The 19,756-nt window shown below is 32.7% G+C and overlaps 1 protein-coding gene across 1 annotated transcript in view; it reads right to left on the bottom strand.

Annotated features, from left to right (window-relative positions):
- The window catches only part of kug (FAT atypical cadherin kugelei), a 671,938-nt gene that overhangs the window by 35,149 nt on the left and 617,033 nt on the right, over positions 1–19,756 (bottom strand). Inside the window, exon 5 of the mRNA XM_074130786.1 lies at positions 262–368. Within this exon, the coding sequence (XP_073986887.1) occupies positions 262–368 (107 nt within the window). The remainder of the gene's footprint in view (positions 1–261; positions 369–19,756) is intronic.

Below are 19,756 nucleotides of genomic sequence, written 5' to 3'. Positions count from 1 at the left end.
GAATTACAAACAGTCCGCCATAGAAAGTTTCGATGAAAATCACAAAACTTTTACTAAATTTATTTCTAAAACTAACAGCAGTTTGGTGGTCAAAATGGTGGTGACTGAATGTTAAATTTCAGGTTGTTTTTTTTGTGGAGAACTGTGAAAATTCATAGAATTAGTTCAATAGTGTCTCTAGAAATTTCATAATTAGACTAGATATGATGTTTATTTTTTCTTTTTAGATCAGATTATTTCTGATACTGTCTGTTAACTCACCTGTAATAATGCATGTTGTGGTACCAAGCCTTGATCTTCCGCAACCACAGTCAACCAGTAGCCATTTTTAGATTCAGCATCCAACACTCTAGTAGTCCGAATATTGCCTGCAAACATAGAACAAGTAATTTAATAACAGTAAAGAAGTGTACGGGATATGAACACAGTCCCATCTGAAAGAAACATCGAGAGCAAGGCTGATAATGGCAAAGTTACCCTCGACCATAAAGTTCTGGTGCCACAGAGTAAATTTCCATGATTTACTAACTTGTTATCATTTCTGCCATTATTTAATTTTGCTTCCAATTAGCAATCAAGTTGGACCAAAGAAGCTTTAATGGAACAGAAAGTGACAACAATCGTTCTTAACTGGGTTGAAAAAAAAATTAATTTGGTCATTAAGATGGTCCAATTTCAAAATAAATGGTAAATATTTTAGTATATGGCTGAATTCGCAATATCTGATAGTAACAGTAATTTCATCTTTTATATCGTACATTTTACCGGTTTCGGATTGTCATCCATCTTCAGATATTAAAAAATGGAAACGGCCTCTCACCTGTTGTTCGATTGCGTTGCAATCGAACGTTTGCGCTATGAAACCTTTGGAACGCTGAGGCCGAAGGAGATAGTAGCGCAAAAAGAACTAGTAGGGAAGGTCCTCAACCTCTTTAGGAGGGGAGGGTTCGCCTACTAGAACTAAGAAGGGGCTATTAGATTATTAAATCATTAGATTTGTTTAGAGAAATTTGAATGTTGCCACCATCTGTGAGTTTCTGATACAGGAGTTGGTCTTTGGTAAGTGTTTAGGGGGCTCATCCTTGTCCAACTTCTGTCTAGAACTGTCTCGCTGGATCCACTCCCAAAAGATCGAGAACAAACCTCCAAAAGTAGTAATTTTAACCATACATTCGAATAATGAGTAGTCATTTTTTCGCGTCTTTTTTCACCACTACATCAGTTTGACCAGGTTTGTTCTGCGACCCCTAGAACGTTTTGAAATCGTCCAGATTCCACCACTGTTCTAAAAGCATTAAATTTGGTAATACAGGTGAGACAACTTAGGTGAACAAAATCTTCACATCAAAAGTTCTGGAACCAAAATTGCGAAGGTTATTTCACTATCGCAATTACTGCCCAATGCAATCACCCTGCTGCGCTTTGTCCTTTTTAAGAATATCGGCTGAAATAACCTTCTCGACATGTCGTCAAGGTTCCGAAATAAATGGGAAAACAATTAAACAATTGGCGCCTTTTTAAAAAGCATAAAGATTTGTTGTAAGAGCATTTTATTATTTGATAGAGTGCTGGATGATTTTCAACATTCAGCATCCAGCTTGGTGGGAGCTAATCGAAATTCAATGTGAACTTCCAGCAATTTCCTTCTTTTTTTTAAAGTTATGCAGACTACCGTATACACAAAAATAAGCACACCCAACTTTTGATCAAGTTAGATCAAGTTTTTGTGCTCGAGAGGTACAACAAAACGTTGGCGGAAAAACAAAATAGAAAAAAACTGGAGGATTGCAGAACATCTTCTTTCAAGAGGAAAGGCATTTTAACGGATCCTAAACATAAAATATTAATTAAACAATAAACTGAAATATAATACAGTTACTTTTAATGAATGAGTAACTATATAAAAACTGTAATATAGCAGTAGTAACTAGTAATCCTCCTGTAATTACCAATTACACGGGAACAATAACAATTACATCTACTAAAATACCGCCCTTTTCAATTCGAACAACCCTATTCCGGTTATAATTAAAATTATTAATTTCCCTACTTGATCATGAAACAGTCAATTCAGTGTAGGTAGTATTTTCAAATTTATAGCTAGGATTTATCATTGTTTTGCTCATTTAGTATATACTTGCGAGTCTTAGTGATAGTAAATTTGTATGTAAATTCATTACCAAATTTGTGTACTCTACGTATCCACGAGCAAGCTTTAACTCTAGCTAGTAATATTCAATACAGATTTGACCTAATTTCCTCCATATTATTCCTCTGGTTAAATCTAATTGTTGTTGATGGCAGTTTTATATTTACTAAAACTACATAATATCAATTAAATTTTGTTGGTGTTGTACCAGCAAAGTACCATTTGAAAAAAATTAATTTACAATATGTATTTGTATTATCTTTTAGTGAGCGTAAACTATTAATATTTAGGATTAAACTAGCGAGGATACGGTCAAAATAAAAAGACCAAAAATACACCGTCCTTTACAGCCAACGTTTCGACAAACTTTTTGCCTTCTTCAGGGAGTTGTTATGTGAGTTAACATACAGTAAAAACAATTGTTTATACACGAGTTATTGCTATTTCAAATCTAAATACTGTTTATAATTCAATTGAATGGACTATTCAGTTTTATTCGTTCAGTGTACACGGTAATTTTACCAAAATCGTGGGCTATAATATAGACACAAAGCAGTACAAAATATGTAAAGATAAAAGACTGAAGCACATCTTGCTATGAAGTAACAACGTTTCTTTTAAAGTAGTTTTTCTTGAACTTGTAAATAATTATAAATGTTTGACTAAAAAAATTTTTTTTACTTTTTGTTAGTGAAAAAAAGTAATTGGGAAACACCTCTAGACCCTGTATTAGTAACTATATTCTTGTGAATAAATAAATTTATATTTCAATTAAAAAGAGAAACAAAATAAAATGTTATTTATTTACAAATAACACTGATGAAGTTACCAAAAAAGATAAAGAGAGTGTATAAAAGAACCAGCGAAGAGAGCAAATAACGACAAATAGCTAAACAGAGTAAATTAACTCGTCCAAGGGTTATGATTTAGACGTTGACTCACCATACGTTCTGTCCACTTAACTGGAAGAGAAGTGAATGTGTATTCTTCCAGAAACACGCCCAAATATATAGACAATTGCGTAACATTTTGCAGAAAGCCAGATGTCTGTTGAGAGGTATTCTATACCGTTCCTTTGTGATGGGCGTGAAATGTTCATCTTATCCTTATGGTGGAGCACATGACTGGTGGATTCACTTGTGCATTCACTGTATGTAAGATATCAAGTTATATAAATAACTGCCAACTAATCTGGAAACGTAACCTTCCTTACTATTTCATCTCCTACTGCGTGAGGGAAGAAAATATTTCAGAATGAAACTATCACAGGAAGGTTTAAACTTGATAAACCTCTAGGTTTTATTGCCGCCTCCGAAAACTAGATTTATGATTGTTACTTCAAGTAAACCGATGTAGCAATGTAGAGGAAATCGCGCAAACGATGGAGGAAAGAAAGTAGATCTGGGTACTAAGAAACTTGCCCAAAATCGTTGAATCGTTTTCTTACTGGCAATTTGACCCCCGAAATTTGAGCTATTAGTTAAATTCATTATTCGGGACAAACTAGATTTTCGGACCAGTAGATCAGTCAGTAAGAATGTTCATCATTAAATATTGATATTCAAAGAGGTTTCGTTTCCCAGTGTTACGCCGCGTGCGGGCAGCAATATTCAAATAGAAGAGAAAAGTTTTATAAGGAATAAAACAAAGAAAGACTAAAACTTTATACATTTTTTACAAAAGTGTTAAATGCAATTTATTAAAAAACTGTTAATAAAGATTAGTTAGAACAAGTTAAGACTCATTAAGTTGTGGATTAAAAGAGGCACAACGTATTTTATGTTCCAAATTGAAGACAATTAGAGTTGTCTTTGTTGACGATCCACAAGTAAAAACGGTTTTTGTTATAAATCGTTTCAAAAATTTAAAAAAAATTATATTTACTTATACCAAAGTTTCTCATTATTCGGAAAATAAGAAAGTTATTTCCATCATCAGAGGAGGAAAGGAAAATCATGAAAATTCTATTCCGCAGTATTACTAAAGTGTACAAGTTTAGGGGCCATCCATGTTTTCTAACTTCCTGTTAGAGTTTGTGCGGAGATAGAAGTTAGGAACTGGTCGGAGGATGTTCCGGCCCATTAGCAAGAAGACACCAGCCAAGTTTCAACTTTTCAGTGACAGATTGCTTCTAAACTAATAATATTAATAAAGAAGAAATTCCCATTTCACTGTTGCCAGAGAATCTTTTGACACCTTCTTTCTTGAGCTGCTGCAAGAAGGGAGATTGGCCAAACCAAACTTATAACTAGTGTTATTAATTCTTCACAATATTCTGACAACTCTTTTATTACGAAACGTTTGCACCGCTCGTCCATTCTTCTTCTTTCCTACTTTAATAAAGGGAATTTTGTCTTGTCTCTATTTTTTTTTCTTTCACATTCTTTTTCTAAAACTTATTTTTTATTATTTTAACAACTAGCTGCATTAAATATTTTCAAATTCAAGTATCTTAACACATTACTCATGGAACAATGTCTATCCGCCAATAGATCTACAACTGGTAATCACGTGACAGTTATTATCTTATTTTAACTTTAATTAACCCCCACACTAGACTTAAAAGAACAGAACTGAACAGACGCTATCGACTACTTAAAATACTCTTAGACGACAGATCAAAACTCTCTCTGGACAACAAAAGACTAATTTATACTTCTATTTTGAAACCCATCTGGGCGTATAGAATAGAGCTGTGGGGTTCAACAAAACGCTCCAATCTCCAAAGGATTCAATCTCTACAATCTAAAATACTTCGAACTATTGTACACGCTCCTTTTTATGTCTCTAACCTGACTATACTCACTGACCTTAACATTCCTTTTGCCACACAAGTTGCTAAAACAAGATACAGAAAACTCCACTTCAACCTGCAATCTCATATAAATCCTCTAGCTAAAAATCTTTCTTCTAGAACTCTTCCTGACAACCCGACAAGACGCCTTACAAGACAGTCAGTGGCCTCGTGATCTCCTCTCCAGTGAAGAGAGTGGCTAACCATCTAATATTTGGGAGTGTTACCACTGGGTAACTTCTCCAGTCGTATACTTCTGTTATTCAATGTTATCACTGTTACTTATAGCGCTAACGCGCTGATTGTAGCATAAATAAACGCAAAATAAAAAAACTTTAATTAAAACTAAATTATTAAAGAAACCTAAAATTGAAAACTTTTATTGTAGATAGTTATTAGTTATTAGTGTGAATTTTGCGTAAAGTGGTTACTTTATTACGAGTGTGGAATAATGCTGGCGTCATCAGCCGAAAGCAGCAAAACTATGGTTCCAATTGTGAGATTTTTGCCCCTATGGAGCTACTCAAATTAAATATTTGATCTTCTGATGCTGTGATCTTCAAACAGAACCCATCTTTTTAAAAAACCACTTTTTGGAGCTGATATCGACTACCTGACATGACCAAATTACCTACCTTAACTACTCAGAGACAGAAATATGATTCAAAATTAGATATTTTTCTTATCAATTCAAAAAAATTAATAATAAATATTCAAAATACATATAACCTAGTGTTAACTCCCATTAAAACTTACTGCGCGTTAATTATTTAACAATATTCTATTTTATTATATTATTATTATTTTTTGAAGTTACATCACAACTTTGGTTACACATACATTTAGAAGCACCAATCTCTGAAATATTTTAAATGCTGCCTAAATTAACTTATAATTTGGCATGTTAAAGTAGTTTTGCAACAGGTTATTTTGAAAGCAAGATAACTGGGCCTCTTTCAAGTCATGTTAGTTTTATTCGATAGTTTCCATTATTAAAAAGAGAATTGACGAAGAAATTGTTAGAAGTTCAGGAGAAACGTGTTTTCACTTCAATTGAATAATTTGTTATCGATGAGGAACAACTACCTTGAAAACAGTGTGGTGAATTTGTTTAACGGAAAGGTCACGATGAAAGGAACAATTGTTAAATAAAGTGGAAGATAACAGAATTCCTTTATTTCCTTAAATATGATATGGGACGTCAAAGCAGGAGACATTATAAAGTTTTATTTTAATAAAAGCCAGACATATCCTTATGAAACTAACATCTTAATTTAAACATCTTTCTGTAGTATAAGATCGTAATACGATCGTTTATTGAAGTCACCTTGAGTCCAAAAAGTGGTTTTTTAAAAAAATTCTCAAAATGCAGTTAAGTGTGAAACACAATGGCCAAAAAAAGAGATATACTACGAGATACACGGGTGTGATGTTCAGAAATCCAGCGAAGAAAATGCACCATTCGCCAACACCACTTTACTGTGTAGCTCTTGTATATTTCTGAGACTTTCTCGACAAACAAAACTTAAAAAGATTTATCTCAAAAACTTTGTATTTGAATTACTTTGCACTTATGTTAGATCTATAATTTTAATTCAAATAATAAACTTTAGGACATAAAGAACCGTCGAGGCTTCTTTCTACCGTTTCAATTTGAGTAATGTGTACATTATTAGCAGATAATTGATACATTGTGAAATTATATATTGAAGAAAATGATATAAATGAAAATTCGAGGTTTTAGATAGGGAAATATCTTTTTAAAAAATAATTTTCATTAATTTTATTTCGATACCAACGGCTGGCTGAAGCACATCTTGCTTATAAAGTAACTTTCATGTTGAAGTTTATTTTAAATTCTTTCTTTTCCTAAACTTGCGGAAAAAGGCTAATATTTTAACTTTACCCAAGTTCTATTCTTTCTTTTGTTTCAAGGTGGCCTGAAACATCCGTTGATGAAGTATTAGTTAATGAATTTCAAATTTTGAATATGGTGCTCTTAAAAATAAACAAAGAATACATTTTTTGTTTTACTGTTGATCTAGTTGAAGTTAAGTTCACTTCTGTTTCTTTCTCGAATTCTCAAAACATATCCTACACTCACAGTAAGCTCCAGTTTGTGGAAAGAGGATGGCCAGCGTAGGAATATTCGGGAAGTGTGCCAGGTTCTTGGTGTATTTCCGTGCGCGCACATATCCTCCTAGCTAAGCACAAACTTCCCTTTTCAATAGGAAACAGTATATCATTCAGATAGTCTTTGGGAGCCTCCACCACCTTCCACCTAGCCACAGCCACAGTATTCTAGAGATCTCTCTTTCCCTTCCACATACACACACATAATTCTCCTCTATTTCACCTTGCAATATTTAGTATGTAGTTTTCGTTAGAGCTATGTTCCAAGAGTATGATAAACATGCAGAGTATGATTTGCACTAAGTAATAACTTGTTCGCTGACAGGTTATAATGGTAATTTAACTTCTGCTGGCACTTAACATAAAGTGTTTCAATAAATACTTAAAACATTAAGGCAAAGTCTGCACAGAAGTTCACTCGATCGCGCCTAACTTGTGGACAGCGTCATTGCTAATCTATTAATAGGTCTCATCCGCGACAAGGTGCTAAATTTTTCAAATAGAAATTAATTATATTAAATAACTTATTATTACTAACGATTACCCAGTTACAGATTAGGTAAATGAATATTATTCTACCCAAAATACAAAATCGTAAGATAGAAATGAAGCTCAAATATTGTAGTTAAATTTTTATGCCAAACAAACGAAATAAAAAATTAATTAACCCATTCTAAAATGGATCACGACTAAATCAAATTCTAAAATGGACTTAATCAAAAAACCTCCATTAAGATATTCATCTTGAATTAGCTTTGAAAGAACGTTATGATTAAAAGACTTACAGCACAAAATGAAGTAGAATAAACCAGTTGAGACAGACCAAGCAGAAAGCTGTATTGAGACATTCCATCCTGCGATACTGTTAACATACAATTCCTCGCATCATTGCACTTTACATCAAGAAGAAGATCATATGGTCCAGAATTATCTCTATTCATCCTCCATTTACTTGCAATATTCTTATTAACCTTCCCTTCCTATTGTTATCTTGCAAGCAGGGGATGATGTAGTATAAAGAATACATTGAAATCTGAACAATACCGAAAGAGAAAGAGGTTTGAAATTTGAACTATTATGAAAACCTCCAAACTTTAACCTTCTATATCTCATTAACTATTGTCACTAAAACAATGCAACTTATACCAGTTATGCACCTAACTTTTCTCTACAATTGGGTAAAGAAATCATTGAATTCGTAACAGTACAGAGAGAGATACAAAGGTTTCAAATTTGAAACATTATGAAAACCTCCGAAATTTAACCTTCTATATCTCATTAACCATTGTCACTAAAACAATGCAACTTATACCAGTTATGCACCTAACTTTTCTCTACAATTGGGTAGTCAAATCATTGAATTCGTAACAGTACAGAGAGAGATATAAAGGTTTGAAATTTGAACCATTATGAAACCATAAACTTTAACCTTCTATATCTCATTAACTATTGTCACTAAAACAATGCAACTTATACCAGTTATACAGCTAACTTTTCTGTACAATTGGGTAATCAAATCATTGAATTCGTAACAGTACAGAGAGATATATAAAGGTTTGAAATTTGAACCATTATGAAAACCTCTAAACTTTAACCTTCTATATCTCATTAACTATTGTCACTAAAACAATGCAACTTATACCAGTTATACAGCTAACTTTTCTGTACAATTGGGTAATCAAATCATTGAATTCGTAACAGTACAGAGAGATATATAAAGGTTTGAAATTTGAACCATTATGAATACCTCCAAACTTTAACCTTCTATATCTCATTAACTATTGTCACTAAATCAATGCTACTTATACCAGTTATGCAGCTAACTTTTCTCTACTATTGGGTAAAGATATCATTCAATACGTAACAGTACAAAGAGAGATGTAGAGGTTTGTAATATGTCTCAAAAACTATTACATTTAACTAAAACAGTACACCACTTATACAGAGTCAAGACTTCTAAAACCTAATCAAAGATACACAACATTTCGATACGAACGAATTGCTTATTCATGAAAATCGGTTCGCGAGTTTAGGCGTTACGTGGTTAACAAAAAAGTTATTAACAACAAGAATGAGAACAAGAACAATTTTTAAAAATGTAGTTTTGTTCATTTTCAGCAACTTTTTTTGTCGAAATCTATTAGATCTAGGCAAAACAATTAGTTTTAAAGGAGTATTCGCTCTATATTATAAAGAAAATTTGGGAATTTCATCTTCTATAGAAAAACGAAAGAAAAATCGTTGAAAACTCCACACCAGAAAATGTAATCTAAAATATAAATCTATTATTAGCGTTGTCTAATCTTTGTTTGTGAAAACTTTGTTTGCACATTTTATAAAAGTAGGATCGTTTCATCAAAGTCACACAAATTTAGTGCGACAGATACCAAACCAATATTCCTCTTCTGAATGACCTTCTACAAAAGGCAGAAATAGAAATTTCGGCAATGTAGTTTAGTTTGATTGAACGCAAATGAACATTAACCAGAAAGGTTATGAAGGTATAGAAGAAGAGAAATCTGGTGAGCTGTCAACCAATATCAATGGTAGAGCAGAACACCTGGCCGAATACACAAAGGATAGTGTGCAACAAAGAGAGATGTCCGCACATATAGGTCACTCCTCCAACTTCTGTATGCATGTATGTATGAATATGGTGATATGTGCATGTGTTAGAGGGCGACCCTATGAATTACGTATTACCAAGGAGTAGTTCAACTGCTTTAGTTTATCAAAATGTCACATATTCATGTTCTCATCGACAATTTGAATTTACCGATTATTTTTTAATTTAATGCCCCACTTTGTTTAAAATGTCTTGTATTTATTTATTTTTTAATTGATCCAAAAAATAATAGTAGATTAAAATAGCAAATAGATTGGCCGCAGTTATTTTTGTAAAAACTGCCTCGGTCGTCGATAGTCCTGTTACGTTGTTAGTAAATTCTAAGCTGAATAAATTGATTCTTAACGAAGAGAATAACTGTACTCTACGTAAAATTTATGGAAATAATTTTTAATTGAGTTAAACAAACAAGTGTTTGGTGCCGGTGATTAAATTGCACTAATGAGAGTGCACTTTTTAATCAAAACTCATCATCGCATTGTCAGGTCAAATTACAAATGAGATATATACAGTTGTTTGCAATTAACAGCTCTAGAAGAGGAAAATTGAAGTGGATAATTACTCGCCTGCTCAGTTTAAATAAAAGGTTACTATCTAATCGATAGAATAAAATATCTGCGTAATACTAGCATGATCTCTTGCTAAAAAATTATTTCGTTCACAATTATTAATAATTAGTAATTACAAATAAATTAGATGGGATATTCCTAATTCCCAAAGCTTTTGTATGCTATCCTTACTTAGTAAGAGCAAGCAATGTAGGACATTATGTTTAATAATAACTTTTTTAAGAAAATTTGTTGACTTTTTTTTATGGCTAAGATATGAAAGGTAAGTTTCTATTTTCGAGTAGTTAAAGTTTACCGTTACACCATGAGAAGATGAGTTTTTATGCACTATCTAAAATGTTAATAAGTGAAAATGTGTCAGATACGTGGACTATTTACACTTGGTTATTAAAACTACCCCAAATATGGGTATATGCACAAAAAAGGGATCAAATAAAAGTGCATTAAACTTAGCAGTAATATAGGCTAGATAAAAGTTAATTAGTTGTTGTTATGAGTATAATAATAAAACGTATCCTTAGAAAGGAGCTATAAAAATGGCCAAGGGAAATAAGGATAAAAAAAGTAAACTTCCTATTTAGTGGAAAATAAATTAAATTAATGAATTTTCTCAGTCTCTTAAACGGAAGTGGAGAAAGAAATAGTAGGGGAAGCACGAGATTGGCTATTATATTCAAATAAGCTGTGGAGCTGATGGTGAAAAGATCGTTAGGAAAAATTAAAAATATGCATCCCATTAAAATATAATTTAGTAAAACTATAATCTGGAGCAAAGTTTTTACTTTAGATTTACCTTTAAGAAGCATTTAGATAAGTTAGATTTTTTTTTGTAATTTGAGTAACGTGAGAGATTTACCAGGAAATCTCGCAGAATTTTAAGTTTAATATTTTCTGAACGTATAATCATTTTCGCTTTGTAGTGGTACATTGGAACTTGAAGCTTTTTTTTTAGTGAATTGCCGGCCATCGGGGACAGTGTTCTCTCGTTGCAGATAAGACTGAGCTGTAAGAAGCACCTAGAAAAAGAAAATGAAAAGCTGGATTCGAATCCGAGTTATCGACATTGTACGCTAACTGCTGAGCTGATCTCTTCTCTATTTCTGTGTAATGTACAATATTCTGATTTCCTCTTGTTTAGGACCAGTCCAGTCATTTTTTGTCTATTCTTTTATTAAATATGACATCAGATCTTGAATCAGACGCATCTCTTCCTTTTTGGTTCCTAAACATTTCTCACTTTAATCAGAGGAGTGAATGAATTTTTCAGCCCACCAAGTCTGAGGACCATTCATGGTTTTGGGAAACAATTGTTGGTGTTTCAAGATTCTGATTGGAAATTTAAATGTACAGTCGAACCTCTCAGTAACGACCACTGGCGGGGGAAAGCAAAGTGGCCGCTGTTTGGAGGTGGTCGTTAGAAGGAGGTAGGCAAGTTTCATAATTAAAAAATATGGGCTTTTTTTCCAAACATCTATTTAAAAATTGTTTATTATTAATAGATTTAAAAACGGGCATAATTGCATAATTATTGCAGCTATATGATATGTATCAGATTTTTCTTAATTATCCAAAAAAATTATCAAAAAACTTCACATTATTGACTTAATTAATAATTTTTATAAAAATAATCACATTTATTCAAAACAATAATAATTTATGGTAAAATTATCATCATACTATCATCTATTACTAGGAAAATAGAGCAAACCTTTCGGCAAGTTGACGATGGCTCGACTTGGTTTTTGCAAAATCTTCCAACACATTTATTTTCTCTTCTAAAGTTAAACCACTTTCGTTTGAGAGACATATCGGAAAAAAGAATATTGTTCGCCCAAAGTTATATTGAAAAATGATTAAAATGGTACAAGGTATATGAGCTTATATAGGAAACTTTAGGAAAAACCAGAAAAAAAGAAAAACTTGAGCGGGGATAATTCTTTTGATCACCGCGTCAAATGAACTTTTAATAATAAAGTGGTCGTTGGTGGGAGGTGAAACATTTAATCCGTTCCCCAAAATCAATGTCCGCGGTCGCTATGTAGAGTATCCGTTAGACAGAGATTCTTTTATACAGAAAGTGTATAGGGGTAAAACGGGGAAATCCAAAAACTGTCCATAAATAGAGGTGGTCGCTTGGTGCGAGTGTCCTTTATGGGAGGCTCGACAGTATTCCTAAATAAAACATAGATTTCTAACAGATGCTTATCTTAGACATCATTGCTTTTTAAAGATGCTAATGAAGCCATGGCTAGAGTACTTCACATATATGTTTCTAGACGTGATGATGAATTATTAACTTAATAACTGTTTTACATGGCAAACAAGTTTCCAAAAGACTCCGAAGAAACCAAAGGATATCCAGCAAAACTTCTCTAGATCAGTTTTACCTTAAAGGGTAAGCGTGACCTAGGGAGTCTTAAAAGAAGAATATAGGGACTTCCAAGAAGTAGCTAACGTCCCCCCAAGGATGGCCCCTATCTCACCCTCAAAGATTCCTCCCATATTCACGTTGAAAAAATAGGCTCTATTGGATAGTTGGCGTTGCTAGGCTTTAGCCTAAATCAATGCCAACTAATCTTATTCCCTAAAACTTACACATTATTGTGCACAATACAGACAAACAAACACTGCAGACTGAAGCTTTTTCCACAGCCTTTCTTGGAAGAGTGTTTTTTTTTCTTGGAAGAGTGAGGTCAACAGGAAATTGGTTCTTCCGCTCAATATACGGAAGAAATTATAGGCGGAAGATGCCATTGTGAAAGTAGAAGAGGGTTTGTCTGTGTGAGAAAGAGGGGAAGAGGAGGAGGAGAGAGAACGCTACAAAGTCCACATTCAGCCAGTTGTGCCCTAAAAAATCCATTGAATGGGACAGCACTTTCAGAAGGTCACACGGAAACAACTTTGAAGCCCAAGTGTCAATAAAAATCCGAACATAAGAAACACTTTCAATCTTGCAATTCAGGGCTTCTCTACTGCGGAGACCGCAGGAGATTTCTAACAATGAGTTAAAAAAATCTGCATTTGAAGAAAATAGATACTTTGGACATTTGATCTGCACATTTGAGAGCATTTCTCGAAGCAGGTTTGAATGTTTGAAGTGAGGATAGATCGCTCGTCGAGAAATATCTGCTTACGACAACAACTTTCTTTACCTCAACTTTTCTTCCATTTTTATTTTTAAAAAAATGCTTCTCTTGATTCACTAGTATTATTCATCAAGTTTACTGAACCTAGAATAGAAAAGTTTATAAGAGTTATTAGTGAAAGACTCTTTTTTCTTCTCCTCTCTCTCCAGTGAAGATCTCCAGTATACGGATTGAAAAGATATTCAATCTTCTTCAGTTTGAAGGCTATATTACATCATGACATCGCGCGCAGATATCCATGATGATTTCATTTAGCACAGTCCAAAATACTCCTACTTTCTGTCTTCTACAAACTCTTGTCTGTCAGTCTAACGAAGTATGACTCTCTGGTAGATCTCGCTAACTCACAGCCAAAATGAAACTCGTCTTATATTAAATTATTGTAATTGATGGCACCATCCATTATTCTTAGAAAAAAATACTGTTAAATAACAGTCTAATTTTTATAAATTTTTAGAACAATTACCTACTTTGTGTTTTTTTTTTTAATAAATTTATTTATTAAATAGATTAAAGTTTTAAATAGATTCAAATATAAATTGTCATTCATTTAAAGTATCTTTTCAAAGAACGTAAGTACAGTAAATATTTAATCGAAGTATCTACAATTATAATCAGTTAACAAACAAACCTAAAACTTCTTTAGAAAATTAAGCCAGGAAGATGTGTTTCGGATTATGAAATACAATCCGAAGGATAACCCCCATAGAAGCAACATAAACTCTGCGTATTTTTGCGGCCTAAAACTATAAGAATCGAATAAAACATCTGGAAAGATACTTGAATAGGTGAACAGTAAATGATAGGCATGTTTTGGCGATATATGTACCTAAGCAAAATTCTATGAGAGATGGCACACATAGTTCAAAGTTCTATTTCAATTAATTACAAGAGAGACACTCAGAACTTAAACCAAATTTATAAGAAAATTGAAATTCTTAAAAAAGAAGGCAACGCCAAGAGGCCACCATTGTAACCAAAACTGACTACAGCTACTTCAAGAATATTTCTGCTCTGGAGAATGATATTTGATCTAAGTGCAACTAATGAAGCACACATCTATGCCGACAAATTTTCGCAATTAGCTAGAAACAAAAAGCCTATACACAAATAATCAAAATTCAAAACCTAATCGGAAGTAGACCAAATATTTAAGCAAATATGTAGTTTAAGGAAATTAGAGCCATTATAAAGCAAAAGTTACTAATTCATTGGCTCAAGTTGTATTTGCGATTTTCTGAATTTCCTAGGGACACCAAGACGAATTATTGAATTTCAGTTTTCTGTTATTGTATTTATGAGTTTTGCCAATAACATGCGCCAACTCAATTGCAACAATAATTTCCGAAAATAGAAATTATGAAGATTGCAATAATAACTGTAATTAGTGCAAGAGAAAGTAACAAAGCAAATCATACATACATGATGATAACACGAAGATTGTTCTCTAAATAAAAAAAAGAAGTGGAGCTGTGATAGGTTAGGAAGCAGAATACGAGTGTACCAGCGAGGGACAATGGGTAGCAGCAGCCAGAGGCACTTCCAGAACAGGCTGCAGAAACCACAGACATGGCTGAATTCCCCTCTAGGCTCTAATGTGGGCCGCCTTACTGCAATGTGACCCATTTCCAGTGGCCCCCACCAACTAAAAGCACGTTTTCCCGGTCACTTTTTTGTAGCCACTATAACATAACCTCTCCAGTTCTTTTTTACATTGTTCTTGCAGGACGTTTGAAGCATCTTGTCAACAATTTCCCAACAAATTTTGATTCACTGTTCAAATTTCAGGCTGCTAACTTCAAATTATAAAATCAAATCAAATCAAAATTTTATTGTTTTTGAGTAATACAACTCATAACACGAGTTAGGCAAAATATATAAAAAATTAACTAAATACAAATCTGTTCAATATATACAATACAAAAATAAATTATCCACATAATTTTAATATAATAAAAATTAAATCACTGTTAATAAAACTAAATAAAACATAAAAGTAATACCATGAAAGTCAAGAAAAACAAAATCAGTTTAATATAATATGACAATGTAATAATAAAATAAATATATGTTGATTGATGTAACACAGCTATCTCATCCTCAGAAAAATAAATAAACAAACGTTACAAAAAGATGAAAAACTGAAAAATACAAGTCTAAGACAACAAACTAGATATAGAACTGGTACCAAGAATACTAAAATAATAACTAGACAATACAAAATTAACTACAAACCCGTCCAAATTTATATTAACAGAGGGAGATTACTCATTTAATAGGAAACTTCTGAGTGCTGTGGCTGCACAGAAATAGTTATATATCAAGTTGGCCTGAACTAAGGACTCAATTAAAAGTGATGATTCAAATAAATTATTATGGCAGGACATATCCATGTTTAGGTTTTCTGCTAACTGAATTCTAAGTGGCGCAAAAGGTCGGCACTCAAACATAAAGTGAAAGAGTGAGTCAGGCTTAAAAAGCTTGCACAAAGTACAAATAACAGAAGAATCAAAAATATATTTAGTACCCTTAATGTAAATACTTGTTTTATTTAGATTTGCAAGTCTTAGCTGAATAATAATTCTGGACTTAGATAAATTATAATTAGTCTCCAAGTAAAATTCACCAAGACCAAATGTACTCAAGTTTCTGTAAACTGTATTATATTTAGAATCTATAACCCAAGCAATGTCATTACTTAAAAATCTATTCTTTAAGGCATCAGTTATATTTGATAAAGATCTCTTAATTATTACTGGGTCCAGCGATAAAAAAGTGTCAAGGTGGCCAATCGAGAATAGTTCCAATTTGAGTTGGGAAACCCAATTAGAAGATTTAGTGCTTGACAATGAGTCCAAGCTCAGAAGTATATCAAAGCAAATACGGGGCAATCTATTAGAGGGCATCTCAAGAAGTTTTATTAAAAAGGTTAACATTGATTTGACTATAGTCAGCTTAACTGGAAATATTGCACATTCTAAGCGGAGATAACTATTAGGAGTTGATCTCGGCAGATTAAATATTTGTTTTAAGAATTGCACCTGAACTGCCTCCAGATCGTCGGCATACCTATAAGCCCATATTTCGCATGCGTAGAGTAAAGAAGTCTTTACAACAGCATCTAACAACTTTCTGATGGGTTTGATGGAATTTGCTTTAGACGTTATTAGAATCTGCCTTACCCGATTTGTTGCTATTTTACCTTTTGATATGAAATGTTTGGATGCTTGATAGAATTTCCCAGTCAGACTGAAAGGAACACCTAAATAAGTGTATGTATTTACAATGTTTATTGGAGTATTATTTATACAAACTTGCTTAAATTTTTTGGGGCGTGTACTTTTTGAAAAATAGATAATTTTTGTTTTAGATGTATTAATTTTCAGGGAGTTTAAACAGCAGTATTCTTCAAGAATTAATAACTTTTCTTTTACGTCAATTATAGAAGTAGCAAGAATGACAATGTCGTCCGCGTAACATAACAAACAGAAATTATTGAAGTTAGCCAGTTTAATCGAAGTGGCACCTTTCTCCGTGAAAAATCTAGTCAAATCCGAAATAAATAAGTTAAAAAGCAACGGTGAAAGAGGTTCGCCCTGAAGTATTCCTGCCGAAACTTGAATATCATCTGTTTGTCCATTCTCAGTTAAAATCCTTAGTCTAGCATTGTCATATAGTGATTTTATAACATTTGTTAGCTTTGAACCTACTCCTACTCTTAGAAGTTTTTCATATAATAATGAGTGAGAGACCGAATCAAAGGCAGATTTAAGATCTATAAATATTCCAAAGAGAGAGGTATTATTGAACAATTTGATATTAATTACTGAAGAAAGGGTAAAAAGATTGTCCTGACAACCTCTACCAGGTCTAAAACCTGCTTGCTCCTCAGGTATAATAGAATGTTGTTCTGTCCAATTATTCAATCTCTTAAGCAATATGGAGGTAAATATTTTTGGAACACTATTTAGGAGTGCTATCCCCCTGTAATTTGAGGGGTCATTGAGAGAACCTTTTTTATGTAACGTTTTTAAGTGTATTAGTGACCAAGATTTTGGGGTTCTCTCATTTAGTAAGACTGTATTAAAGACGTTCAGTAAATAATGATCCCAAGACGGTGGGAGATTTTTATAGAACTCAAATGGAACGTCATCTGGGCCAGGAGTTTTATTTAATTTACAATTTTTCAATGCTTGCTGCAATTCAACTAAAGAAATACTAGCTTCCAATTGTGGATTAGAATAAAATATTTTAGGTAAATCAACTATCTTCTTAGGGGGATAAGAATTATTATAATAAATTTCCCAAGTCTCTATATCTATTACTGGTTTTACCAACTTAATAGGAGAAGCTTCACGGACTGCCAACCAAAAATCTTTTGTGTTCTTTATGTTAGAAATTTTATCTATTCTAGCTTTATAATAATTTTTCTTTTTCAATTTGACTAAAGTGCGATATTGTTTTTTCTGAGCTATATATTGATTTAAATTTTTTTTTCAAAATTTGATTTTTTGCACAACTTTAAAATCTTAATTAAATTTCTTTTCAAGGAAAGACAATCGGCATCGAACCACAGATTACCCCTTCGAAAAGAAGGAATAGTTGGCACTTTTTTAATCATATTTAACAAGTCAGCGACATTATTAATTGCTGAATTTATATTTAAATATAGATTTTCAGTATTAGAACTATGGTAATATAATAAATCTGTACTGGCCATAAAGTTACAATAATCTCGTTTCAAATGATCCACCCATCTGTACCTCAATTTAAGATTAGTCACACAAGAGGAAGCATTCATATATTCGCTTATTATATTTAAATTAATGGTACAACCCTGGTGGTCCAAAGAATAAAAGAGATTAATTATTTCAAAATTTTGGATCAAGGCCAAAGAATCATAGTTACACCAGATATGATCGACTATACTTGATCCCTGAGCAGAAATGAAAGTAAAATTTCCCGGGTTATCCAAGGGGGAGCGGCCATTTAAAACCACCATACCGTTGTCCTCCATGATTTCAATGAGCAATCTCCCTCTTCTATTAATAATTGTATCGGAGGATTTACGCAAGGGATAAAAAATTGTATTCTCAACAACATTTTCATCTATCAGATTTAGGTTTCCTATTCGGGAATTAAAGTCACCACCCAAGATAATAGGACAATTATATGTGTCCGATAAATCTTTCAGAATTTCAGTTAAAGTTTCTACATAAAGATCAAATATACTACCAGGCCTCCAATAAATTAAGGCAACTATAACTTTAGTGGTCCCATAGTTTAATTCTATTATTAAGATGTTGTTATCTTTGTAAACAATACTAGAACTAAATTTACAATTCTTATTAATTAATAACATGAGGCCACCACTAGCTCGACCTACAGATTTCTCTTTAACAGCCGGACTTACAAACGTTTCAAAATTATCCAAATAAAGAGGCAATTTAATATTTTCATTTACCTTCCAAGTTTCACATAAACCTATTATATCAAATTTTGCTAATCTTTTTAAAATATCTAAATCTATATCAAATAAATTATTAAAACCATTAATATTCTGAAAAAATACTTTGATATTATGATTTCTATTTACCCCAACTAAATGTCCTGACAATTTCTGAGAAAATTCTTGAAATTCCGGAGAAATACCGGATCGTTTTCCTTCTTGGGGGTGGTTGGTGTCCTGAGCTGTAATATGTAATGGCTAAGTTGGACTCTGCGCATCTTTCCTACTCTCTGGCAACTTCTTGCTTGTCCCTCCTTTTTTTAACCAAAGTTTTATTGTTTCAGCATTTCCCGAAGCAGATCCTTTAGGCGTTTCCTTCTTAAGAATCCTTCTTGAAGCTCTTAGTTTTTTTCCCTTTTCCTTATCTGAAGTGTCAACATCAGAAGCAAGAGATGCACCTGTAGAGGTGCCAATAGACGAAATTTCCTCTAATTCCATTCTTTGCAACTTTTCTAAAGAAAAAATTTCATTCTCAACTAACAATTTATCATTTCTCAGTGATGCTTTATAATTATGACTTCTAGCTCGTATCATAAATGGAATCAATTGTTTTCTTATTTGTCTTTCTTCATAAGTGTAATCCTTAGACATTCTTATGGGAGAATCTTTCAAGTTAATAGATGCCTTTAGTACTTCAAGCCTTTTCCGGTAAGTAGTAAATCGAACTAAGACAGGTCTTTTACCAGTGCGTTGTATACCAAGCCTTTTTGTCCTGTCAATTTCCATTAATTGAATTTCTATTTTTAGTTTTTCTTTTATTAAGTCGAGTACAATATTCTCTAAGACTTCATTCTTTTCATTTTCACTTTCAGCGATATTATAAAGTATAA

Source organism: Rhodnius prolixus, unplaced genomic scaffold (genome assembly GCF_049639745.1).
Source record: "Rhodnius prolixus isolate KJV_2025 unplaced genomic scaffold, Rpr scaffold_4, whole genome shotgun sequence".
Classification (NCBI taxonomy): domain Eukaryota; kingdom Metazoa; phylum Arthropoda; class Insecta; order Hemiptera; family Reduviidae; genus Rhodnius; species Rhodnius prolixus.
The sequence above is the reverse complement of the archived record's forward strand: the minus strand, read 5'-3'. Positions and strand labels throughout refer to the sequence as shown.